This window comes from Electrophorus electricus, chromosome 16 (genome assembly GCF_013358815.1).
Source record: "Electrophorus electricus isolate fEleEle1 chromosome 16, fEleEle1.pri, whole genome shotgun sequence".
NCBI classification, from domain to species: domain Eukaryota; kingdom Metazoa; phylum Chordata; class Actinopteri; order Gymnotiformes; family Gymnotidae; genus Electrophorus; species Electrophorus electricus.
In genome coordinates this window covers 11,796,222-11,821,440 of record NC_049550.1, presented here as the reverse complement: position 1 = coordinate 11,821,440, position 25,219 = coordinate 11,796,222, and the positions used below count along the sequence as shown (strand labels likewise).

The following is a 25,219-nucleotide window of genomic DNA, read 5'->3' as shown; positions in this document are numbered from 1 at the left end:
AAAGGAAGCAGACGGTGACCTAAACCGCTGACGGCCTCTGACAAAACTGCTCCAAACCTGGCGGATGCTTAAAATACCCGAACACGAATGATATACTGTTTTTTTGCTTTTTTCTTTTTCTACCAAGGCGAGAGATACGTGTGGTACGTCAATTAGCAAAAAAAGGTCAGGCCTTTCGAGACGACAGTACACATCTGAGAGAGAGCGAGGGGGCGGGGGGTTGGGTTAGTGCTAAAGGACTGCAGCCCTTAAACACTTGACCTCCTTCTGGACACCTTCACATTGCTGTGGACCTGTGAAGTCAAAGGCACATGTTTGCCTGAGAAAAAGCCATGAAAAACATGCAGATTTGCCACTGCATTTGACACTGCATGTCTGGCAAAGAACTCTTCATATTGATATTTATATTGAAACATACTGATGGGATGTTGGCTTATGCATCGTATATCTGACCTAGGATCAGCTTCCTTGCTCTGATTTGAATCTTACATGTTTAAAGAGAAGTAAGGGTAGTTTGAGATCAGTGCTAAAAGGTGACTGTCAAATGCATCCTGCAAAGCCCTTATTGCATGAGAGAGATGTCACAGAAGTAAGACACTTCTGTTTTGTATGTGTATGTGTGTGTGTGTGTGTGTGTGTGTGTGTGTGTGTGTGTGTGTGTGTGTGTGTGTGTGTGTGTGTATGTGTGAGAGATTATCAGACAGTGGGCTAGTCACACAGGAAACCAGTGGGCAGACAGCCTGAGCTTTGGTTACAGAACTTCCTGTCGCTGGGTGAAGCGCTTCCTGTTCTTGCTCCAGCTGTTGAAAAACTGATCTCTATACAAATTAGAACCTCATTAACAGATTCTCTCGCCACCTAATTATAGCACCTTATCAAAGAGAGGGCAATCTCATGTCGCCCCTTGGCCCCATCACTTATACCCCTACCCCTATGGTTTGCCTGTTCATGGCTAGAGTTAATTCTCCCTATTCTTGCTGGTATAGAAGAGTAGTGCAAAATGTTAGGACTGCATGGCTCTCCAAATGACCAAAGTAACCCACAAATGCAACATTTTCTCTGTTAATAAAGATTTTTTTGTCATTTTTTGCATTATCTTTAATGTCATTTCAGTGTATTATGGTTCTTTTCTTCATAACAAGAGTAATAAAATTGGCCGTACTATGTTGAGATCTTGGCAGCTAGCTAGTTAATGTTTCATCGTTGTTGTTTATTTATGCATGACAATTGTGGATATTTTCATGTTGCCTGCCCCTGCCCAAAATGCATATGATGGCCCAAACTGTAACTAAAGTCCTGCAGTGAGGTTGCTGAACTTTATCACTCCTCTAATATCAGTGCAGACTTCCAGGGTTGCCTACAGCGTTGTAGTCTGGTAATAAAACAGTTATTTTTTAAAGGGTGACTAAGCTGGAAACAACGGCAAAAGGATACCAGTAACACACGCAGGAGGGGATGGCATATTGTAAATATGGAAATCAGGCAAAAGCTGGAGTCTATTTACATAAAAGACTACTGATGATGTATCGTGTTTTTGAAGGGTCAGCCCTTTTTGCGGAGGAAAGTTTCAACTTTGACCCCTTGTGACTCCAGAGGGGCAAGGGACACTCCAAAATAAGGCAGTGGTTGGGGGGGGGGGGCACACAGGACACGTACTGCGGGGGGGGGGGGGGGGGGGTCTCGAGCCGGGGGGGGGGGGCTCTAGGAACTGATTGTAAATTTATAAATAATATTAAAATGAAAAAGGCCCTCCACTCTGCCTCTCACAGTGGGGCCCAGAGGTTTGCGCAACAGCACTGAAACAAGGGCAGGGTTAAACGGAAGACGTGAAAAGGACCGGGCCTTCACTGCACTCCTGTTAAAACGTGCCTGGTAAATGAAGTGTTAACTATACGGCTGTGCAAAAGGTTTCCTGACGTACACTAGAAAACGCTTCCCTCTAATAAAATGTTTTGGCCGACACAATCTGGACTCGAAGTCAGTGAACTCAAAGATTCACTGCAGCACTGAGTGAGGTGGAATCTTCTTTAAAAAAAAAAAAAAAAAAAAGCCTTTGCGGACAAACGCCACCCGCAAAGATAACACTGGCGAAGATGGTGGTGCAAATATGACTGGAAATAGCCTGTTGAGTTTACGATCGGGCGCTCAACACAAGAGGTTCTGTTTATGTGTCAAAACGCCTGCAGCTTCAGTGGGAATGTCTATGTGGTCCAACAGACCCAGACGACATTAAAACAGCCTAGACACCGCGTTTTCATCCACGCTTGTGTGAGGTGTGTATTTGGCGCCACCTTCCGTCATTCCACAGCGTGACACCTGCAATTAATTTAATCCCAGTAGTGGACTTTCTCATTAAGAGGGCGTGACCTCTTTAAAACCGCTTCAAACGGTGAGGCTCGACTTTCGAATAGCGCCTTGACGACGGCAGTATTTAATCGAGCACTTCAGCTTGCACGTTTCTGGAGTTTGGCGGTCTTAAAACGGGTAGGTTGAGTGTTCACTCTGGAGCAGGAGAAGAACTAGATCCGGATACATTTTTGAGAGGAACTCGACGAGCAGCTTTTTCATGTAGGGATGATGGGGACAGGGCACGGCGCGCACACGCACACACACACACACGTCGGCGGGAAACAAAACTTTAGCTCCTCTCACTGCAACCCACCTGTAAATGACACCCGAGCACTTGCAGTATATATATATATCAAATTAAAAGCGAGAAACTCGTGTGCATATACGTTTTGTGGCACGCGATGTTGTCGGAGGACAGTTTGCAACAAGATTCACGTGCTGGTTTAATTTGTGCACGCCACACAGAGCGCAGCTGCTCGGCGATGGAGTGGCGCGGGCTGTCGGCGGGAAGCTGTGAGACGGCGTTCGCCGAAGCGCGCCGATGGCTGGAGGTGAGGCGCAAGCACGTGGAGACGGTCGCCGGGGGAACGCCTGTGTGTCGTGCGAGCAAGGCGATGTCGAACCTGCATGCGGTCTGAGTGGCCAAGAAGACTAACATGAAACTTGGGTGTTTTTTGTTTTTTTTATGCTTTAGCCGATATCTCTCTCTTTTTTTATTTATTTTTTATTTTTTTGCATCACTATACAAATCCAAACGTCGCACGCGCCTGAGCCGGTGCAGTGTTTTATGCAGTCGGTACGGGCGTAATGCAGCGCGTGAAGCCCTCAGCGTGTATTTCCTGTGTTCGTCTGAGTGCATCGCTCGATTTTCTAGACCTTCTTGTTATTTTTATCGCAGTCTGCTGCTTGGCATCCGCTTTGGACGCTTGTATGCACTTAAACTTTTAATAAGCTCTGCATGTTTAATATCAAATGGACGCTTATGATTCTTTGGTGGACGTGGCTGTGCTATAGTGCTGTAAATAACTTCCTGCATAAAAAAAAGTGATGCCGTTTCCTTTTCTTTCTGCCCCTGTTGTCTGGCTGAGATGTAGTTTAGCTTTGCTGTGAACTGACAGGTGGTGACGTGTTGGGCTACTGAGTATACCAGAAGGCGATGCTAATCTGTAGCCCATACCGCTCCACATCTATAAAGGCCCTCATCACCATTTGTCATTCCCCTCATGGCTGTTAGGGGTAGTGGGGTTGTGTTGAGCTCGGCGGCTCGTTGGTGGGCCCTCAGCCCGAACCCGAAGGCCTATAGAGGGGCGTCCTGAGGCAGGCCTGCCCTGCGCTGTGTGCGAATGCCCGTTGCGTGGGTTGCCCCACTCCCCAAATGGTGCAGTTTGGGTGCTTGATTTGTGTCGTTCCAGCCGTTTAGCGGCGTTTGAACGTACAGGACTGGCGTTGTTGTTTTATATAGTAGTATAGGTTTTGCTGCTGTTTTTGTTTACTGGACATGACCTTAAAAATCGCTTTATTGCGGCTTCACGTGTGATTATAACGTGACTACGTTTTTAAGGGTAGTTAAAGTAACCCGGAGAGATTAGACGATATTTTGATTGCAGGACTTGTAATAAGATCCATTTTACTCGTTTACGCGTCGTGTGTGGGGTCAGAGTTCGTCCTCTTAACTGTGCGTGCGTTTCTGCCCCATCCTTGACCTTCACACAGGTAGTAACGGGAAAGACGTTTGGGAGCAGCAACTTCCGGTCAGCGCTGGAGAACGGAGTCTTGCTATGCGAGTGAGTGTTCCAGCCTGTCCTCCTTTTGCCGGATTGCGATTCCTTGCGAATCGCGGAGCAGCCCGTGACTGCCGTAAAGCCAGCACAGCGGGGCAGCGTGCGGCCGGGTGTCCTGGGCTGCTTTGTGCCGTAGGGGCGTCCCGTTCACGTTCTCCCTGTCTGCGTTCCTGCAGCCTGATCAACAAGCTGAAGCCTGGCATCATCAGGAGAGTGAACCGGCTGTCCACGCCCATGGCGGGCTTGGTGAGTGGCCTTTCCCCGGCCTCCATTTGAGTTCTTGCTTGCCGTTTTGCAGCGGAGGCGCTGAAAGGTAAGTGCAGACAGGCCTGGTTGCTTTAGATGCTGCTTTCTGATGTTGGCAGGTCTTGTAGGATCAGAGGCGTGTGTGGAGATTAAATATTGGTCTTGTGGGCCAGTGGTGTCTGTGTACACACTCTTCATCCCCATCTACTGGGGTTCCCGTTTAGTTTTCCTTTTGCTACCCGGTCGTATTGGGATGGCCTACGCTTGCTCCCACGCGCTCTGGCCTCTATTTTGGCATGTTCCCGTCTATCGGCCGTGTCCTAGGTGTGGGCTAAACTCCACTCTGGAACTCTGCAACCCGATACTGCTCCCTGTGTGTGAAACCAGCGCCTCCTAACCACCTCAGTTGTGCTCTCCGCAGGACAACGTGAACGTCTTCCTCAGGGCTTGTGGGAAGCTCGGCCTGAACCACTCTCAGCTCTTCCATCCCGGGGACCTGCAGGACATCTCCAACCGTGTCACCGTCAGGTAAGCTCGTGATAGAAGGTCCGTGGCTTGGGGTTTTGGAAGTAATCTAAGGAACGAAGAAGCGCGCGAGTAATACCTTTTTGGTCCCTTTTTTTGCCTGGATCTTTGGTATTTTACAAAAGAGAAATTCTTTAATGCAATTGCTGTTTAGTTCCTCACTAGATGGGATTAAACCACGAAGCGCTTGTGCACACGTTGCTTCCAGTTCCCGATGAAAGCTTTCTCAACTCTATGCACAACAGGTCAGGTGTTTCTTTTGCCAGTCATTTGCATGCCGTTTGCCCAGAGGGTCATTAACCGTCATTAGCTGTCAGGTTCGTGCTGCCCGGGCGGAAAACTAGGCGCACCTCCGTCTTTTTTGTTCTTTCTGCACGTCATTATGCCGTCTGGTGTCAAAGACCCGACGTCGAACCTCGTCTGACCGGCCGACTGCCGCTCCGCGGAGAATACTTGAAGCCGGGGGCCTGCTTGCGTGGGGCAACGCACTGGAATGCCTTCCAGGTGGTCTTGTGACGCAGTTTGGTCAGCATGGCCGAGGCACGACTCCTGACAGCTGGGCGGAACTCAGAAATGCAGTGCAGACCCCCTCCCACCCTGGTTGCCAGGATGTAGACTGTCACCCCTAATGAATGGAACTGTTTAGAAAGGATGTCAGAACTGCAGACCTACCTATTTAAAAAAAAAAAAAAAAAAAAAAAAAAATCCCTTTTAATTAATTAATTTTGTTTTTAAAGCATTAACATGTCCATGTGTATATGCTTGGTTTAGTCACAGAAGGAGGCCCGCACCGCTAGATTTCATGTTCTGGTAATTGGCTGTGAGGCAGCCTTGGTGGGCATGTGTCTTCCAAATTTAGCCACGGTGGATCCCCCTTTGAAACCCCGCACTACGGTGTAACTATAGCGGCCCTGTTTGGGATGGGTGGCTATGTTTAACAGACTTTCACATGCCCTGTACAGCTCGCCTTTCATGAGGCTATTTATGGCTCTTTATGGTTCCGATCACCTCCTAGAGCGTGACGTGGCCAGCATCGACATCCCGGTTGCGTTTTTAGTCTGGGTGTAGGCATATCCGTTTAACGTGATGACTGACGCACAGCTCGTGACTGTGGGTGGCTTCAGTTACTGTCGCCGCTGCCTTGGCGAGCAGTTGCCCGGCTGACCGGACCACTCATTGGTCTCGCTGTCTTTCCTTCCCCGCAGGTGTGAGGAGACCACCAGGAGGCTGAAAAACGTAAGTGGGACTTTTGCAGAACTTCTTCGCTGTCGTTGCGCACGCCTGTGTTGGCCAAGTGCGGGAGTGCCATTTGAATAGATAATCGCTATTCGAATAGCAAAGTTCTTTGAATTTCAGAACTGATATTGAGGTTCGGTGGCTCGAGTTTGAGTTTCAAGCACCTGTGGATGTGTGTGTGGGTGTTATCTTGCTGTGCCCTGCGCAGGAAGTGGACGGTCTCTCGCCGAGCCTCTAAAGGGGGTCCGGGTGGTTGTTCATGCTTTGCATGTGGTTTTACGTCACCACTTGATTGGACTTGATTGACCATAAATGCATTTAAAAAATGTTGTTTATTTTTTAATTTATTGTTAAAGACCAGTCACGCTTCTGGTTGGGAGTGTTTGTTGATGCACAATCTCGTGACCCTGTGTGATAATGTTGGATTGTGGGTGGGTGTGTGTGGGTGAAGGGTGGGTGTTGTTCAGAGAGGCAAAGAGCTTTCTGGAAAAGGAGAGACAAAAGGGATATTGGAACACAGAGCCATTCATCTCACACACACACACACACACACACACACACACACACACACACACACACACACACACACACAGAGTGCTGGAGGCTTGGGGATTGGCTTTAGCCGTGACTTCAAAACTAGGCTTTATGGCTTTATAAATGCCAACTATATGCCGTAATGGTCCTAATACGGAGACGTCCGGACTAGTGGGATGAAATGCCTGGATAAAACCCCCCCCCCAGAGACCGGTGAGTATGTTTCACATCCACTTTATTCCACCACTGTAAATCCGCTCCCAGCCGCACTGCTAGCGCAGGGCAGTAACGCATGTCTGTCCTCATCTGAGCCCGCAGTTTCCGCGGCGAGCACGTATTTATCGAGCGGCATCGACGGCCTTCCCGCACCCCACCCCGGGGCTTTGTTTAGCTCGTGTGTGTGTGTGTGTGTGTGTGTGTGTGTGTGTGTGTGTGTGTGTGTGTGTGTGTGTGTGTGTGTGTGTAGGTTCTGATTACCATATACTGGCTGGGTAGGAAGGCTCAGGCTGACTCCGCCTACGACGGCCCACAGCTCAACTTCAAAGCTTTCGAAGGCCTGCTGGGCGTTGCCTTGTCCAAGGTAGGCGGGACCAGGGCGAGGGGACCGACTGGGTGTGCACGTGTTTGACGCTGTGTGCAGCTGTGCCACAGATGTGCTAGCGTGCCCTAGTGCGAATTGTTTATGCCTAGAGCTGGTCTCCAAAATGGCTGAACAGTGAACTGGTTAAGTAAACGGCATTGGCTGCTCTGTGGTTATTGTAACATTCTGTTCATGTAAGTCAGTAATTTATCTTGGTAGGGAAAATTAATCATTGCAACCTGTCGACTTCAAATCCACTCGGTGCAAGACGCCTAAATCGTTCAGCCTCGTTCTCCCCAGTCATGTGTACCACTCAGCCTAGCGGGCCGGGGCGATGGCATGGGGCTCTGGAGAAGCGGGCGAGTCTGCGTAGCTTCGTTAGCAGGTTTCAGGCTCTGGGTCTGCTGCTCCAGGTCCTGGAGGAGTCGTCGTGCCCCAAGGCTGGTCCGAGGGACGGCAGCGAGGCGCGGGATCGCCTGGCGGCCTACAGGAGGGAGGACTCCGCGGAAAGCCTGGACAGCCCGAGTGCAGACTCGGATTCTAACCTGTTGGTGACCAGCGAAGGTAGAACGAAGGGGCGGGGGCTGCTGGTGAAGTCGCATCATATATTGCAAAGTGCATTTTAAATGTTCAATTACTGCAAGATCTGGTGCTTTTATTTTAAAACTTTGATAGTTAAGCGGTTGGTGTGTGTGTGTGTGTGTGTACGGTCTTCTGCTGGGAGGTTTGTGTGAGGACAAAACGGTTCAGAAGTTTTCAGATCTGCAGATGTTCGTAAGCTTCTGTAAACTCCTGCAACGGCGTAACTGTCAAGCGTGCGTTAATGAGCGTTCCGCACCCATGACTCATCCCTTCACCCACACTGCTCACACAAGTGTAACATTCCTAGCCGTAGCGTGGGCGGCGCTCCGCGCGCAGTCCCGCGCCCTTCGTCAGTCGAGTACTGCGCACGTCTCTGCTCTCCCGGACCGTTCCTCAAAAACTCTCGTCCCTCCTCCTCGCTCTTCTCCGCAGGGTTCGGAAGCGACGCAGAGGCCGAACGCTGCTTTAGGATGTCCGACGGCAGCCGGAGCGAAACCGGCCCCGCTCCTGCTGGAGACTGGGGTGATGTCCCACCCTCCCTGAGAAGGAAACGGGCCGAGCGTCACGAAGCGGACTGCCGGGACCCTGTGCCTCCTCTCCCCAGGTAACACTCTCGCCGGTTTGGTTTAACAGCGTATTTGAGCACATCCCCGACAGCCCTGGTCGTGGTGTCCTCACTTTTTATGTACGTGTTTGTGCGTTGCGTTCGCTTCCCATCTCCTGGCTTTAGTGAAAACGGACGGGGCTTGGTTGAGCCCCGCCTTGACCTCCCTCCTGCTTCTGCCTTCCACCAATGGGCACGCGCTTACCAGAGCGACACGGATTCCGACTCTGACCGCCCGGAACCGGACCCCGTGCAGGACGACCTCGCGAGCCGCCGGTTTCGCTCAACGATCTCCGCGACGCCTGTGAACTACACTGTGCCTCTGAACCCGAAGAGGACCTGGCTTTGCCCCTCGGTGACCCCAAGTGCTCGGAGGTCATGGGTCACTGTGTCGGGCGCCTCGCAGCCCGCTGCGGTTCCTCTCGCAAGGTCGATCCCGAACTCAGGTTTTGGAGTGGCCTGCTGTGTTAACACTTGTGCTCCTGCACACGCGTCGCCTGACTTTTTTATTACCATTTTGGCTGCCGAAAAGCGACCCATGTTCGCCCACGACCCTCGACCTTCATGTGCTGTGTATGGTGGACTTCTATAGCATGCTCTGAACACCCGTTCTGTTCTTAATCCCGCTCTGACTTTGCGATGGAATCTCACTAAATAGTATTTTGGCATATTAACGCTCTTCCGTGTGTTCCACTAACCTTTTACTCAACACTGATTCTCTGAGGAGCCCGAGGGCTGACTAACCTTTCTGGTGTGTACTCGCCACGTACCTGCGTGTGATTTTAAAAAAAAAAAAAAAAATATTATTCGCTTTTCCCCTGACCCGACCTTGCATGTTTAAAGGACGTCTCTGATTTGCACGGACAGCGCTGTCCCGGAGGGTCCCGTGCCCCGCGTCCCCTGCGGAGCGAGCGGGCGAGCCCCTGTCGAGGAGCTGCTGCTGCTGCAGGCGCTCAGCGAGGCGTCGAGCGACTCCGATGAAGGCCGGGGCACGGCTGACCCAGTCCGCGACGACCTCTACAGCCGCAGGCTGTCGCGGTCTGCCCGTCGGACCCCCGCCGACTCGGACAAGTTCCTGCCCAGACACTGGACCCCCAAAGAGGACTCTGGCGTACGTGGGGTCAGGCTGTCTTCCCAGCGTGGGTCCTGGTACAGGAAGTTCCAGGGCTTCAGGTTGGTTCCGCTGGCTGTGTGCTGGAAGGACGGCTGATGCCTGCCGGTGCCATGTGCATGGATACTCCCTCGCGTCCCTTTATGTTTTCATGATGACAGGTCTTTTTAAATGGGGCTTAAGTTTCATGGCTTTGCTTCTAGTATTTCCTCTGTGTCTATAACTTTTTACGATCTTCCTCCTCCTCTTTTCTCCCCGCCTGTCTCGGCCTTTAGCCAGAAGACATCTGGCTCGTCTGAGGAAGACTCCGATTACGACGTCACTCCCTGGCTGGGTGCGCCAGGCTCCCGACCCCCCAACCCCGTCTGAGACTCAAGAAGCTTGCATGTGTCTTACGACGTAATGCCCCCAGGCCCTTAGGGTTGGGGCTCTTCTGTTCCTGGAACCCTTCAGTAGGGTAACTGCTGCTGGCCTGGCTCAGGTGTACCGAGAGTCTGGAACATCCGAATGTGGACCATCCAGGCAGATTTGAGGTCTGCGATGGGAACATGTGCCCGGTGGCTCCCTAAGCCACACGTAGGGAAACGGACATAAGGCTCATTTTGCTTAAGGCTGAAAGAGTAATTACCAAAGTATAAATATGTGAAGGTGAGAATTTAAGGCTCCTAATGCCAAGAAATTTAACGTTCACTTGGCTGCCCTTGCACTATTTTGGCACGTTAGCTGATTGTACCGGCTGCCGCGCTGGTTTGGACTCCCACGCTGACTGGTATCTCATCTCAGGAAGGTTCTGGCTCAGGCGCTGTGCCTTCTGACGGCTGGAAGGGAACACGCTTTTGAAGCAAAAATGAGCGTGCAGATCCAGAACAAGATCTGTAGAAATGTCTGGAAAAAGGAGACATTACCGGAGAGTGTAACAAGCTCATCCTTTTCCGGCAGGATTTTTGAGCGAACTACTGGAATCAAATTAACGGAAACCAATTTTTGATTTGTGGCGTGTTGGCGTGGTACAGCTGGAGTACTGGGATTCTGAACTCTGCACTAATGTGGATGACCGGACTGAAGTGTTTTATTTCTGCGGGGTTTGTTTCTGGCCTTCCAGAGTTTACAGGTCACCGTTTTGTTTCGGTTCATCCTGACGACGCGTGCTACCTGATCGGCCTCCTGGTGAAGGGGTCCGTTTCACAGCAGGGTCCCGACCAGGTGTCTCTGCCAGCATGGCGGTTGACATTCAGCTTGCTGTCTTGAGCCAATAAAAAAAAAAAAAAAGTGATGAATGCGTTTTGGAGCGAATTCTCTCTGACCTCTCGCAGGTATGAAAGTGGAGGCCCACCGTCCTCTGAGATTTGGCACAGGCATGGAAAGAGTTGTGTTCGTGGTTCTCTGGATTGTGCAGTATTTAATAAAAGTTTCTTGCTGACATTTGACTTCAATTTCATGGTCTTAAACTGATATTACAACAAAAGGAAGATCTTAAGTGTTGTATTTATACGCTTTGCCCTGTAAAATCTCTACAAATAAAAGTGTAAAGGAATCGTGCCAAATAGTTTGTTTTGAGAGGAAAGAAGTGTTTCCTCCTAACCTGCGCTTGCCAGGTGAGTGAGCTACAGATGCGCTGGTACCGTCTCTGGCTCAAAGCTTTACTCCTGATTTACCCTGAGCTGTTCTCTTCATCTCCTAGAGCCCCCGTGAGCCAATCACACCTGTGTGGGTAAGTGTGCTTTGTTGGTTTTCCGGTGGATGTTTTGTTCATTTGCCGCGTTCACTGGCCAAGCCGCCATTTTTTAATTTATTTATTTATTTATTTTTTTGATGCGCCCATACTGTTGCTACGTCTGCTGCTGTTGCTAGCTTGTGGTGTCTTTGGCACCCAGGACTTGTTCCGCCCTCAATTTCTCTCTGAAGTTCCACGGATCCCCAGTTTGGTGCATTCAGCTTGTAGCTGCTGTTTTTCTGTGCTGCCTGCCTGTAGTGTTCCGCCGTGTCCGTTCTGTGGAGTCTTTGTGCGACGGTGTGTGTTTTGAGCCATGTATATTAAAAATGCCGAGAGCAGAGTCTTATGGTGTCTTCTACCTGCTTACCTCTTCCTTTTTCGTGTGTGTGTGTGCGGGCTTTTGGCTGCTGTGGAATATGAACTGTAATAAAATGATCCTGTAATAATAAAAAGAATTTGCAATCCACTGGCTTAAGGTCCTGCTGATTGAATCCTTTGAAGTGCCCAACCGAGCTCTTCTTGTCTCCGGGCATTTAATTAAACAAACAGTTCATTTCCGTAACCACACAGGAGCAAGAGCGTGAGTGACATCACCTCGGAGCCCGCGCGGCAGGAGTCCGACAGCAGACCGACCTTCGAGCCCTGGAGAGGTCACCGGGATGCAGCCAAAGGAGCGCCGGCGGGGCCCCCAGCTGCAGAGCAGGTGCAGTCACGGCAGACTCCACACGACCCGACCAGGGCTAAGGACGGTGAGGCCAGGTGGCAAGATGTGAGTGGCTCGTCCTTGTCCTAATCGGCTCCGCCTCCCTCCCGACGCGGAGGGCCGCGACACTGCTGCTCTGCGTGGCGCGTTCTTCCTGCTCCGCCTAGCCCCAGTCCGCTCCTCGTGATTTAACGAGCTCTCAGGTGCCGAATGGGGTCCGTTTAGACGGGGCAGCCGCTAAGCTCCTATAGACACCTGTGAGTGATTCTTAAGGGAACATAAGAGTTTAAGTTTGAGAGTTAGGTCCTTTTCGGACCTTTTTTCTTGTGACTTCTGGGCTTCTCGCTGGCATGCCACTGAAGCATTCAGATGCTGTGGGGTGCTTGTTGTCGTTTGCTGTTCTGCACACTACCCTTAGGGGGTGTCGGTGAGCTATAATCCAACGGCGGCGCTTATTGTCGAGCGTTGGAGCCTTAAGAGGTTTTAGCAAGGCACTTACAAAAATATTCACACCCCTGGTAAACATGAACTCAGTGGACTAAAAACAGCTTCTGCTTTTGATCTTTCATTTAAAATATTAACAAATGTCTAGCCTTTATTTGAAGCACAGCAGCGGAAAGGAGAAATCCAGAGCTTGGCAAGAAATTAACATTTTCCTCAACTAATGTTCTGGAATTTTCCATCTCCATGTAATGCTCTGTGCACCCTCTTAGAAAGCTTAACGAGTGGAGACTCAAGGGTGGGCCTCAGACCCTTCCCCAAACAGAACCTCGCCGAGTTCTTCAGCTCGTCCTGTGCGTTTAGGTCAGGGGGTTAGGCCACCACAGCAACACAGAATCAAGGGTTATCAGTGGATAATTTTTTTGGTGTGTGTGTTTAATTTTGAGGTGAGCTTTGGGGCATTGTCCTGCTGGGAGCTCCAACCACAGCCCCAGTTTGATACGAAACGAGCCGTCCAGGGCGTTTGGAAGGATAACCGTCCCCGCGTCACAGGTCCACCACCGTACTCGACCTTGTCTAATGTCCGGCTCCCCAGCCGTTTATCCTTGGAGTTCTTCCTTACCGTAGACACGTCTTCATCCGGGCAGATTCTTAATGTCTCCAGTTGCTTCACATGTTTATTGGTAGAAATGAGCATGCTCAGCTGTCAGTCTACTTCAGGTGGCGTTCACACAACAATGTCAAGGGCCATCAACAACCGTGGTCTGTCTTGTTCCTGTTTACCAGTGTGTTTTTTTTTGGGCTCTATAATCTGGTGTACCAAATGTTGGGTTAAGATTAGATTTTTCAATATCTTTTTCTACCCCATTCATTCACATGTTCGAAAAACTCTCTTTAATCCAATTATTTCTCATATTTCTCAGTAATTGACTTTGCACCATTTTCACTCGTGGTTTCCCCACCCGGGCCTATAATCTCACTCCGTCATCTTCATCTAGGACTTGGACAGGTGGAAAAATCGCAGGCGCTGTGTGACCTCTGACCTGCACAGGAAGAAGGAGGAGCGAGAGCAGCTCCATCTCCTGGCTGGCATGGGAGGGGCTGACTACAGGAGCACAGCCCTGCACGGAGGGGTAGAGGAGGAGAGGTGACCCACAGTGCACTCCAGTCTCACTCTGCACATCTGCGCTCCAATTCATTTCGAGGATGTGCTATAATTGTTTCTAGTGTTGCTCTTCCTTTTTGGGTGGGTGGGTGTGATTTGGTGCCTTCTGTCTCTTTTTTTCTCCATCCCAGCCATCGGGAGGGTGTGCTTGCCATACGCCAGCACCTTCAGGCCGGACCTCGGGGCTCCTCTGCTGCCCAGGGGCCCTCCGGCAGAGGCGTACCCCCCTCACGGCCTCTTGTACCGAGAGAAGACCCCCGGCCGGCCTTCGCGCCGTCTGAGGCTTCTGCTTTGACGTCGAGCGGCGGCATGCCCAAGGCCGCGAGCTCGGCCGCACCTGGTTCCATAAGCGCGACGCCGGCAGACCCGGCGTCCACCTCTGTCTCACCACGCGAAACTGGAGCTTCCTCTCTCGCTAGCGATGCAACCGAAGGGGACCGTCCCGCTGACCAGGCCGACGGCTCTACAGCCGTGTTTTTCAGCCCGCCAGGGGACGTGGACCCGATGGAGACGTCCCTCGCTGACTGGCAGCGTCCGGTCCCTGTCTCGCGTGCTAAGTCCATGGAGGGCAGTCTTCCAGGGCGAGCGTACGCGTCCGACACTCTTCCCAAAGGCTTCCGGCGCTCGGAAGCTGGCTCACGCCTGTCCATGGGGGTCACACCGAGACCATTCAGAGCCAAGCCTTCCAAAGTGGCATCTTTGCCCAGGCTCTACTCTGTGAGTATTCGTGTGTGCGCGTATTGTGCTCTGTGTGAAGTTTACTGTTACTCCAAGCCTGATCGTCTTGCAGCCTATGAATAATGGAACATGGCCGTTTTGCCAGTTCCTTCTCCTGGTACATGAAATCCAAGCTTCCATCGCTCGCGCTCTCTCTCCCTCGTGTGCACGTTGTAGCAGAATATTTTATATCTCTTGTAGGTGACTGTTTTATTAGTTGAATGACATCCACGTGATTGGCGCTTTGTTGATTTGGTAGCTGAACCCATCTGCTCAGCTAAAAATAAATTGGGGCTGGAACCATGTTTATACACAGAGGCACAGAAATTCTGGACACTTGTCTGAAACGTGCTGTCCTGGAGTTACAAAGTAAGAATCCACTTTTTCACCTGCAGCCTAAGAAATTAGAATATGGGGGGGGGGGGGGTTTCGAATGCTGTTTTCGATCAGCACGACATCCGCGCATCCAGATGCGGTCGCTCGACTTGACGGGTTGTGCTCTCTTGCGGCCCGCAGACGGACGAGTCCCACGGGAGCCTCGCCAAAACCCAGCGAGAGCGACCCCGGCTCCCGGCCTCCTTCGGCAGCCAAGAGAAGGCCGAGACCCCCGACACGGAGGGCTGCGACGTCCAGACGAGGAAGAAAATGGAGCCGACGGATTCTGCTCCGACCATTCACTCCTTCGTGGCCACTAGCGCGGTAGCCGCGGCTCCCGCGCCTGAGGCCTACCCACAATCCTCCGCGTGGAGTGGCAGAGGGGAGGTGAGCCGGGTAGGGGCTGGAAGATCTTATTCCCCATAAGCCCCGTTTAATCCCTGTGGAATGGGGGGGGGGGGAGTGGTAAGAAACTAACGCCAGTTTGGTGCAGCGTGGAAGCGTGGTAAACTTTTTTTTTTGTTTAGGTGCTGTGGTGGGTGGATGCCTGACAGGTGCAGCAGTTACTGTAATTGTACGGGGAGAGTGGGGCTGGAACTACAGCGTAAGGAGCATGTTTAACCACGCAGTAACGTTAGACTGGCACTCGTGTAAACGGTGGGGGAGGGTTCAGAGCCAAGAGCCCTCATCGGTGTGTCGGAGCGCTCCGGTTTCCCTACGGAAGGCAGGTGACATGATAGCCGTGTCTCTCTCTCTCTCTCTCTCTCTCTCTCTCTCTCTCTCTCTCTCTCTCTCTCTCTCTCTCTCTCTCTCTCTCTCTCTCTCTCTCTCTCTCTCTCTCTCTCTCTCTCTCTCTCTCTCTCTCTCTCTCTCTCTCTCTCTCTCAGGTGTGTTACAGTGACTTGCGTGTCAGTCTCAATCAGAAGCCCGGCAGGGACTTTGGGCTTCAGACTGACTGGAACTCCACCGGCGTCTACATCCGATCTGTCCAGCCAGGTAACGCACGCGATACGACGCGCCCTGGCTGCCTGTCCTTGCTATAAAGGGCTTGTTTTTATGAATTGTCTAATGACGACTGCAGAGGGGAGTTTAATTTAATCCCAGGTAAGGTAATACTAAACTTTATTTTGATCAGAACGGGCTGAGTTGTTCTGTTTTGTTTTTTCTATTCCAAAGGCAGGCGTGTGTAAGGCCTTTTCTTTTTTCCTTTTACAGTAATTAGTTCTTCACCTAGAAAGCACGAGTCTCTCGCTGGTGTGTCTCAGACGTTAATGACTGGAACTAATAGCAGTGGTCTGTTTGGTCTGTTTGTGCTGGTTGGAGAGGTGTTGTGTGAACCCAGTGTTATGGTTGGCTTTACAGGAGAAAGCCATTCACTACAGTTTCGATGTCCCCTCTGGGAAGAGACCATTACTTGATTAGGGGTGTGTGTGTGTGTGTGTGTGTGTGTGTGTGTGTGTTTCTCACTACTTCAAGAGAGAAGGGCGTATGTTTGCAATCAATCATTCAGTGAAGGTGTTGCTTACTGTGCATCAGCCTGATCTGTGTGTGCTGACGGCAAGATGGTGCTGGCCTGCTGCTCGCCTTAGGGGTGTGTGTGTGTGTGTGTGTATATTCATCCATCCGTCTATTATGTGCTCGTGTTTCTTGGCAGGTTGAGCAGGCAGGGCGTGGCACTAGTCAGACCAAGGTCACGGGTTCAGTTCATAGAGCACACGCGTACCATCATGCTACTAAATGTGGAAGTCGCTCTGCAGATGAGCGTCTGCCAGATCCCTTAAATGTTAATTAGGTTAGTCAGTCGTTAAAAACGTAACAAGTTTGTGTGTGTGTGTGTGTGTGTTAAATAAATAAATCAAGCTCAGTGGTAGAGTTGTCTTCTGCAGTAAAGTGTATTTTGTAAAGTACAAAATTTGGCATGAGAAGGTTGTACAAGAAACGTAAAACAAATTGTTTGAAAGTGTTTGACTTTTCTGCACTCAACAGGACTCGACTCTCAAGTTGCGCAACCTCTGAGAGCGAGCAGACATTCTTTACGTTCTAGAAGTCTCCACGGGCATGGTGGTCGCGCCGCGCAGGCCCCGGCTTACGGCCCCCTCTCCCTGCCCTCTGACCCCTCCAGGCGGCCCGGCTCAGCTCTGCCACCTGCAGGCGGGCGATGAGATTGTGTGCGTGGGTGGGCGCAGCGCGGCCGAGATGAGCTACGAGCAGTGGAAGGCATGCATGGATGCGGCCTTACACGAGGGCAAGCTGCTGATGGATGTGCGTCGCCATGGCCAGAACGGTGAGCCCCCCCACGACTCGTAACAATGGGGGCGTGGTTCTACGCCTGAAACTCCACCCTCCCGCGTAGCTCCCTCTAGATTCCCAGCTTCCCCTTGCATCACCCTGGCAAAGTTTCGTCGGCTATTCTTCCGAGCTGCACTGAACTGTCCGCATCGAGTCCTTTCCCCTTATCTTTAGTGTCGTTTTCGGTGCTCAAGCTGTGGTTTGATTAAAGGTGCGGTCTGCACTCGCAAAACGTAGTAAAGCTTATTGGCGCTCTAATTTCACGGCGCGCATGTTATAATCCTTTAGATCGGTCGGTGTTTCTGGATTTGGATGCTACTTGTGTCACACTTGTACTTTGTTCTCGTGTGCGCACACAGCCTCCCTGCAGTGCTGCAGTTTGGCTTCTAAGTAATTGGATAGTGACATCATTTTTATTGGTTTGTCTCGGTTCCAGTACACTGGATTTGAAATGGAAACCATGACTGGGGTTAAATTGCGGAGTGTCTGCTTCAGCTAAAGGCTATTTACATCTGTGTTTGGTGATCCACTGAGGAATCTCAGCCCTGTGTACATACATAGTCCTCCCATTTCAGGTAGCTGTAAGTATATGTATGGGGGGGGAAAGGCTGTGGTGGTTTTATTCTTCTGGTATGGTTTTAAAAAGCTGGCAATCTACAACTTAAATGTAGGAGTTATATATGATTACTTATAGATATAGACTGTAGTGCAGTCTATAACTCTTTTACTGTACCAGGATCAGGACTGTGGCTTTGCTCCCACAATCTGATGCTTGGCCTCTCTTCGTGGTTATCGAGGAAGGTGGTCTGTCCACATCTTCATTCTGTTCAGTTCACTTCTGTCATTATACAAATACGCAGCACAGTCTTATTTTAAGCAGAACTACTTGCCTTGCACAGTCTTTTTAGGAATTTAAGCACTTCTAGAATAAGAACACCAAGTCTGTTCCTTCCTGCTGCTGCACAGCAGTCATGCCTAAACTAGGACTAAAGCAGTAATTCCGCCAGAGACTACAGGCGTCCCTACAACATCCCTATCCAGATCCGATTGAATGTGTCGCCTTGTATGTGCTCCCAACCCAGGCTGGAACAGCGGACCCTCTTCCCTGCCGTTTAAAAGTGACAAGACCATCGATCTGACCAGCATGGACTCCACATCGGGAGGTGGCCCGGAGCGCCGCATCATGGACGCCGGCCACCCCGGCCTGCCCCTGGAGAAGGCGGGGGATGCGCAAGTCAACAGCCATCCTGCCAAAGTGAGTAGCGCGCCGAGAAGTGTCCCGTGACAGGAAGCCTTGGAGCCATTCATCTTCGATTAGCCCCATCGAGTGAGGTTTAACGGAAAAAAACATTTTGTAGTTCATAAAGCCGTGTACATTGAATGTGTAAGCAGCAGGAGAAGTGCGTTGCAGTATGTGCAGGAATGAACTTGTGTGCGTGATGGATGTCCAGTGTCGTAACCTCTACATGTTCTGCAGGGTTTACCGTTAAAAGCAAAGAATGGAAGCATCCGCGATGGTCCAGCGATGACGAGAAATAAAGGTAACAGCCGTTTTTGTACTTGTGCGCTGTTAACTTTTGTTTAAAATTTTTTTTTTTCCGGTGTTTGCTCCACCAAATCTGTCTACTGCATCTGTAGTGCATGGGTGCCAACCATGGATAATTCCAGCAACACGTGTCACTTATGCATGACAGTTTAACAGTACCAGAGTGCTTCATGTGCCTGCCCTTCACTCTCTACCCTCCTCCGTCCACCTGTGTAGAATATGAGCATGTAATTATGCAAAATCGCAGAAGGAGGTTGGAGTTTTTCACGCAGAAAGGTAAACCCAGTCTTGGCGGCTTTAGGCATCAGCGAGCTTGTGCTTTGTTGGGTTGCTGAGTGCTTCCAGTTAATCCAGGGCAGTTGGGTGGTGGCTTTGAGGGGGATATCTGTAGCGTGCAGTTGTAATGTGCTTTTCAGGTTCTGTTGCAGTGTACTCCTTGGTTTGTGTAATGCTCACCTCTGCACCAGTGAAACTGTGCATAACGTTTCTTTCAACCTTTTAAATCAAATTTTAATGAATTTACATGCTGCATACCTCAATAGAATGACGGTTATCAAATGTTAAGTAAAATTAATTGAAATCAAAGATGCAGTAAAATATAGGTTTCTGAATTTTAATGAAGTTTTGCTTTCAGCCAAATCCTATGGCCAATACTGTAAAGACTCCTGGCCATCGTACAGTGGCAGCATGTTTCACGCAAGGGTCAACAGTACAACATTTGAAATGCTTGGAAATATTTGAAGGGGGCTCACATCAGTCCTGATGATGATGATGATGATGATGATGATGTCAATCTTGTACCCCCCCCCCAGGTTCCTCTGGGTGCATGGTGGACTCTTGGGTCTACCTTTGTGGTAAATACAGTGTGTGCCGTGGTGCTGTGCGCTCTTCACACGACCGTGCCAGCGGTCTGATCAGCTCACTGCTCAAATGCGTTTTGGAGCTTTTAATGCTTGAACGTAATCAGTGGCAACGACTGTTTCCAAATGTCTGTGGGGGTGCTGTGATCTGTAGGAGTGCTCGGTAGTGTTTGCTGGCTGTGTCTTCACTGTTTAACGTTTTGCTTCCGACTCCCCAGGAGGTTCAGAGTCTGCCATATCGGATGTAAGTCAATACCGCTCATCCTCTCGTAGATCAATAATTGTGGGTTGGTTGATCGGTGATCGATTGACTGGTCTCCTGAACGTTCCGCGTCTCCCCTGCTGTTAGCTGCAGGTTCCCTCCATCGGCACGACGGCTTCGCGCTGGTCATGGGACGCCGAGGAGGAAAAGAGGAGACAGGAGAAGTGGCAGATGGTGCAGGAGCGCCTCCTGCAGGTAGGGCGGGGGGGTGCCGCATCTGACGCTGGATCTCTAGTGGGCAAAACGTCATTATGCTCAGTGCAGTGTACTTGAATTATGTGCAGCATTACAAATGCCAAGGAAGCAATGCATTAAAGCGAACCTGCACGTTGGCTACCACTTCTCATATTAAATATGTGCATTAATCATGTTACAACTGAAATGCAAATGTGATTTTTTTTTTAAATTATTTATTTTTAAAAACTTTATCCCCACCCCCACTGTAATTCCTAAATTAAGTGTATTTTGCATGTGGTGTGGCGTTTTTTGGGGGGTGGGAAATATAGTTCAAACCTCAGAATGAAATCTAGCTGGTGGTTGCGTTAAAGTAAAGGTTGCCTGGCACTCGCATCTGGCTCAGAGGCTGCGTCGCTCCTTGAGCGCGAAATGAAATCGGCTGTGAAAATGAGATTAGATCGGCCTCCCGGTCCCGATAGCCAGGAACACGGCTCTCTCGGCTGGGCGTGATTGGCTAGCCTTAATCGCCAGTAACGGGATTACCTGCCACCGGATCCGTTCTTGGTAAGTCTGCGCTAACAGACCTGATTTGTGTGTGTGTGTGTGTGTGTCAGGAGAAGTACAGACGTGATCAGGAGAGGCTAGAGGAAGAATGGAGACGCGCTCAGGCAGCAGCGGCAGGGCCACAGTGCGGCAGCCCCGAGACGCAGCCAGAAGTATTCCAACCCCCCCCTACAGCCTTCTCTAGCAGACCTGGCCACTCCCTTTAGTCACACCATGCTCCAAAGCCCTGCCCTCCATAGCCATGCATATTTAATATTCAGTCCGTCCTGCTGTGTGGGCAAAGTAACTGGTGGGCAAGCAGGACCGTAGAGAACTTCCCTGATGGGTAATGCTGTAAAACATTTGAAGCCAAAGAGTGCCTAAAATAAATAATTTTCAGCAGCCTTAATGGAGTGATTTACATGTAGAGTTTTGAGGCAAAGGGGCATTGGTGAGCAATATTTTGTCAACTTGGATTTCTTCTGGATCTGTAGCAGTAAACACTATTTCAAGTAAAATACAAGCAATTGATCCATTCTTTCTTCCCCCTCTATGGTCCACTTTTAGCAGAGAACCCCTCTGTCAAATGGAAACGCCACGGCTTACGCCCCGCCCCCTTTCTTCTGCCAATCGACTTCCTCCACTTTTGCTTTATCCGGTCAGCATGCTGGAGAGGCAGGGCCGGCACAGGGCGGACAGGTGACTAAACAACCAGCCTGTCGGACTAAGGAGGAGTGCGATTCGTCCACCAAAACCAGCCAATGGTGAGGGAGGGGAAACCCCTCGTTACGCGCGATGGTAGTTGGGGTGCAGGTTTTCTGACGCTGAAACGGAGATCGTAGTTGTGCGGCACTCCGAACGCATGTGCAGTGTATGTGTGAAGCTGCCTTTGCAAGTCTGCCTTTGTCATCAAAAACCAATCTTGATCCGGCATGCTAGCAATAGCCCTTGAGAAGAGGGAAAACTTGGGACTCGTCTTATTTAACTCAGTTTGTCAACACTAAGTGACTCTCTGAATGGTAGAAATGGAATAAGTCTCTGGGTAATTATAAAATGCAGTGCTACAGTAAGTCTCCTGCACATGATTGTGTCTGTGCATGATTCTGTGGTTGTGACTGTCTGCAATTGTCTGTGCGTCTCCTGCTATTCCTGCTTCTGCGCTGTTCATCACCTGCTGCTGAGCTGTGCATCAGGCCGTGTGAGTCCTATGGGTTTGCCAAGCATACAGCCTTGGACAGGTTGGTGTGCTCCTGCACTGTGGTGCAATGATCTCCACGTAGAACTCTTTGGTAGTTCATAAACATTACTACCACCAACGCAACGCTGATGCATTTGTGTGTGCTGTATTTTGTTAGTGATGATTTTAAAGCCACTCTTATTGGTTGATTTTGTTAACAGGAAGAAGTCCAGGTCTACCCCTTCGCTTGACAGCAGTCACAAGCAAGATTCCAGAGGTTGGGGCCCCTATCTGTTTGTTGTCCAGTGTAACTGACCGGACAGCTTGACTTTTTTTCCCTGCCCACAGACTTGATTGACTGTGCTTGTCCCTGTGTTGTGACTGGCTGCAGCGGCCGGTAAGAAGAACGGGCGCGTGTCCCAGGCAGAGCAGGAGCGCCGGCAGATCTTGGAGGAAATGAGGAAGACGACGCCACTCCACACCGACAGCAGCTGGATCCGCCAGCAGAGCACTGGCAGCGTCCACAAGGAGCCCATCGCCGCGGCGCCCGTGATGAGGTCGGTTATGTGACCTTCCCGTGTAGTGCTACTTGGGCATAAGCATGCGATTGGAGTCAAACTTGTGCATAAAGTTTGTTGCATGTCTGGTCCGTGCCCGATGCTCTTGCCCCTAGCCAGTGAGTGTCCTAAGACCCCTGTCTGCTCCCATGTGCCCCCACAGACACGAATCTCTGGACAACCTCCCCACCAGCAGCAGTGGCCGCCCCATGCCCCGGCAGTTCTCCACCCGCTGCAGCCTGGGCAGCACCGCCCCGTACCGGGGCTACTCCTCCCGCTGCAGCCTGGGGCCCGGCGCTGCCATCTTCTCCACCTCTTTTAGGCAGAGGTCCACCTCCGCCTCCCCGTCTCAGCCAGTCGGGCCTGACGCTGAGGACACTCCCCCCGGCTCACAGCAGAGCAGCAGGTACGGTCTAGTCTCAGCAGGGGTTGATGGTCCTGCCTTAAGGGCTTGTGGGTTATTGACCCAACTGTAATGGCTGCAGTGCGCTTTCTGGTATTTCCATGACGATAAGGACCACTTTTTTTTCTTTTTTTTTTTTCTTCCAAAAACATCAGTGTGAGCCTTGTTAAGTAACACTGCTGTAGTCGGTGGTGTAGGTCTTGTGTAGAATGAAGATTCACTGTAGCCATTCCCACGGGCTCCCAGAATACACCTGGTCGCATTTCTCACACGCACCGTTCACTTCAGAACAAAGGTACCTCACCACTGTCCAGGGGTCACTCTCTGGTGCTCGGTGTGGCGCAGCTAACTGTGGCGTGTCCTGCAGGCTGGTGAGCGGGAGACGTACGTGCTCACGCTGCAGTCGGCCCTTGGCTAAGGAAGCCGCTATGGTCGTCGAGTCCCTGGACCTGTACTTTCACATCGGGTGCTTTAAGGTGAGCCTGGAGGTCACCCGAGACCCCCCCCCGGTGACCTGCCGCGCCACCTGCCTGGTCAGTTCACCAAACCCCCCCCCCAAATGGCAGACGTGGTCCATTGCGCACTCCGTACAGCATCAGTCTTGATCCCAACTGCACTGCTTATAGTGGAGAATTCTCCACTCTCTCTCAAGCACATCACATCTCCACACGGGCCTTGGTGGAGGGTCTGTTTCGCCTGATCTCAGATCTGTTGGATGGGTTTTACTTATGGATTCTAATCAAGCAACTGTTCCCCTCTCCTGACCCTGGGTCAATGTTGTCTTTTTAATCTCTGTTGTGTGGATTCACGGGGAACGAAACAGTCACTCTGGTGGTGGTGGTGGTGGTTGTGTTTTGTGTGGTTTCTTTGTTTTTTTTTGGTCTGCTCTGATCAACATCTTAGGAGGTATATTAACCTTCTGGGGTTCAGCGTTTGTGCTTTGTTGCAATTAACATCCAGTGTTAACGTCAGAGATTAAAACATGCATATATCGCAACGTGCATTTTCATGTCGTCACCGACATGTAAGCACGGGAGGGGTTAAATGGGTCCGTGAGTTTCGTGCAGAGTCCAGGTCCCCCCACTGTCCTGCCAGTCACGCTGAGCCTTCCCACCCCCAGTGCGTCAGCTGCAAACGTGACCTCGGCAGGGACTCTGAGGCCGGAGCTCAGGTGCGCGTGCGACGCAGACAGCTCTTCTGCGATGCCTGCTACGGCAGACTCCGAGGTGAGCGCGCCCTCTTCCACTTGCCGATGCCTTTCCGGAGCACCGTGCGTCTCCGCCCAAACACAGGCTGCTGTTTAGCAGGTGAAGTGCCACTGCGGCCGTGCTTTGGGGAAAAATGCACCCCCGATTTCCGTGCAAAAGCAAACAATGTGTGCAAAACTGCAGGAGCAACATGAGATGGATGGAAAATCTGAATACGTTTTAGGGCTTTGGGACTCTAATGAATAAGCAAAATGTCTGTTTCCCCCTTGCTACTTGTCATGGCTTTATATATTACATGCTGCATCCTTGAGACTGTAATCTTAATGTCATCTAATGAATTAAAGGTCTAAATCATATTTCTTTATGTGCAACAGCTCGGTACAAATGAAGGGTACTAAAACATTCTGACTGGGAGCCAAATGAACTCACTGCTGGAGTTTTTAGAATCTTCACACTAGTTCTCCAGCTTTATGGAAGTAGACATCTCATGAGTGTCTGTTCTTTTGCTCTCAGTGCGTCCCAGTCTCCCCGTGTGAGCAGGACGTCCATCACGGAGACGACACCCTGGGAAGTGCTCCTGGCACGGCAGCCGTAAGCACAACCTGATTTGTCAAGCAGTTGGTCATCGTTAGGGTCAACTTTCCAAGGCCTTCAGTTACATATGATCTATTGTTCATGTAGGTTATCCGTTCCAGTTTAACTGAAGGTGGAATATGTTTGCTTTGTTTGTGTGGTTTTGTTTGTTTTTGTTTTTTTTAAAGTTCCATTTGAGTAGAGTTTAATCATTCAGATTTGTGAATTAATCCAGCGTCTCCCTGTGTATGCAGTAATCAGGCAATGTCCTGTTAGTGGGTTGGTGTGGGAGGTGTTGGATTGTGATGGTGTTTTATAATTACTTAGACATATTTTCAGAACTTCATTGCATTACAGCTTAACAGGTACCTTTTTTGATCTGGTTTTTTTTTTTTTCCCCCCCCCACCCCACTCTGATTTATATAAAAATCATATACGTAATGTATGCAGTCGATATTAAACACAATTCAGGCACCTTGTTTTCTTGATCTTAAAATTCACAAGGTTTAATTTTGGGAGCAATTTTGTGTGGTTCCTGTTTTTGGGGAGATATATCGGTGTATCTTTAATTGCCTAATTTGTAAATAAAAAGTTATCTAAAGCATTTTGTTTTTAAGTGTTAGTTGTCCTAATTTTAAAGACCAAGTGCCACCCGAGAGCCACTAGATGGCGATGTAGGGTCTTTCTCCGAGGCGCTTGGTAAGCGGTTTGGATGTGGAGACTTCTAGCCCCGCCTTCACCTGAGTCAGGTGTGAGGACAGTGACCAGTCTGCCGAATTAATTACCCGAAGATGACACAGCCTTGGTCCAGGTTCAGGTACAAGGGCCAGGGACTCTGGTTTTTGTCACCTTTTAGCGTATTTATCCGATTGCCATAATGAATTACAAATCCGACACAAACAACACTGAATCTTAGTTTTATCCTCCCTCGAGCGGGGGTGGTGTTCTGTGGAGCCTAAAC

General features: G+C 50.4%; 1 protein-coding gene across 13 annotated transcripts; it reads left to right on the top strand.

Annotated features, from left to right (window-relative positions):
• The first annotated feature begins 2,393 nt into the window (after positions 1-2,393).
• lmo7b (LIM domain 7b) lies at positions 2,394-24,874 on the top strand. Of its 13 annotated transcripts, none has more exons than XM_035534681.1 (30): positions 2,394-2,484; positions 2,815-2,900; positions 4,063-4,133; positions 4,307-4,376; positions 4,798-4,904; positions 6,107-6,137; positions 7,138-7,251; positions 7,665-7,815; positions 8,266-8,437; positions 11,230-11,259; positions 11,833-11,965; positions 13,405-13,553; positions 13,703-14,288; positions 14,805-15,050; positions 15,551-15,659; positions 16,786-16,947; positions 18,035-18,207; positions 18,430-18,493; positions 19,311-19,352; positions 19,577-19,602; positions 19,708-19,815; positions 20,412-20,513; positions 20,908-21,104; positions 21,534-21,578; positions 21,739-21,794; positions 21,909-22,074; positions 22,238-22,480; positions 22,845-22,953; positions 23,598-23,703; positions 24,199-24,874. In XM_035534681.1, exons 2-30 carry the CDS (start codon positions 2,832-2,834, stop codon positions 24,219-24,221), a joined length of 3,660 nt encoding a protein of 1,219 aa, XP_035390574.1. In that variant the 5' UTR covers positions 2,394-2,484; positions 2,815-2,831; the 3' UTR covers positions 24,222-24,874. The 13 variants fall into 13 exon arrangements, with proteins under 13 accessions (XP_035390574.1, XP_035390568.1, XP_035390567.1 ...); XM_035534675.1 differs by having other exon boundaries at positions 11,833-12,031; positions 19,714-19,815; XM_035534674.1 differs by having other exon boundaries at positions 11,833-12,031.
• Positions 24,875-25,219: the final 345 nt, after the last annotated feature.

Coding starts and splice junctions, on each gene's coding strand:
- lmo7b (XM_035534674.1), top strand. CDS start 2,832: ATGGAGTGGCGCGGGCTGTCGGCGGGAAGCTGTGAGACGGCGTTCGCC. Junction 14,289..14,804: donor CTTTGCCCAGGCTCTACTCT/GTGAGTATTCGT, acceptor TGCGGCCCGCAG/ACGGACGAGTCCCACGGGAG. Junction 15,660..16,785: donor CATCCGATCTGTCCAGCCAG/GTAACGCACGCG, acceptor TGACCCCTCCAG/GCGGCCCGGCTCAGCTCTGC.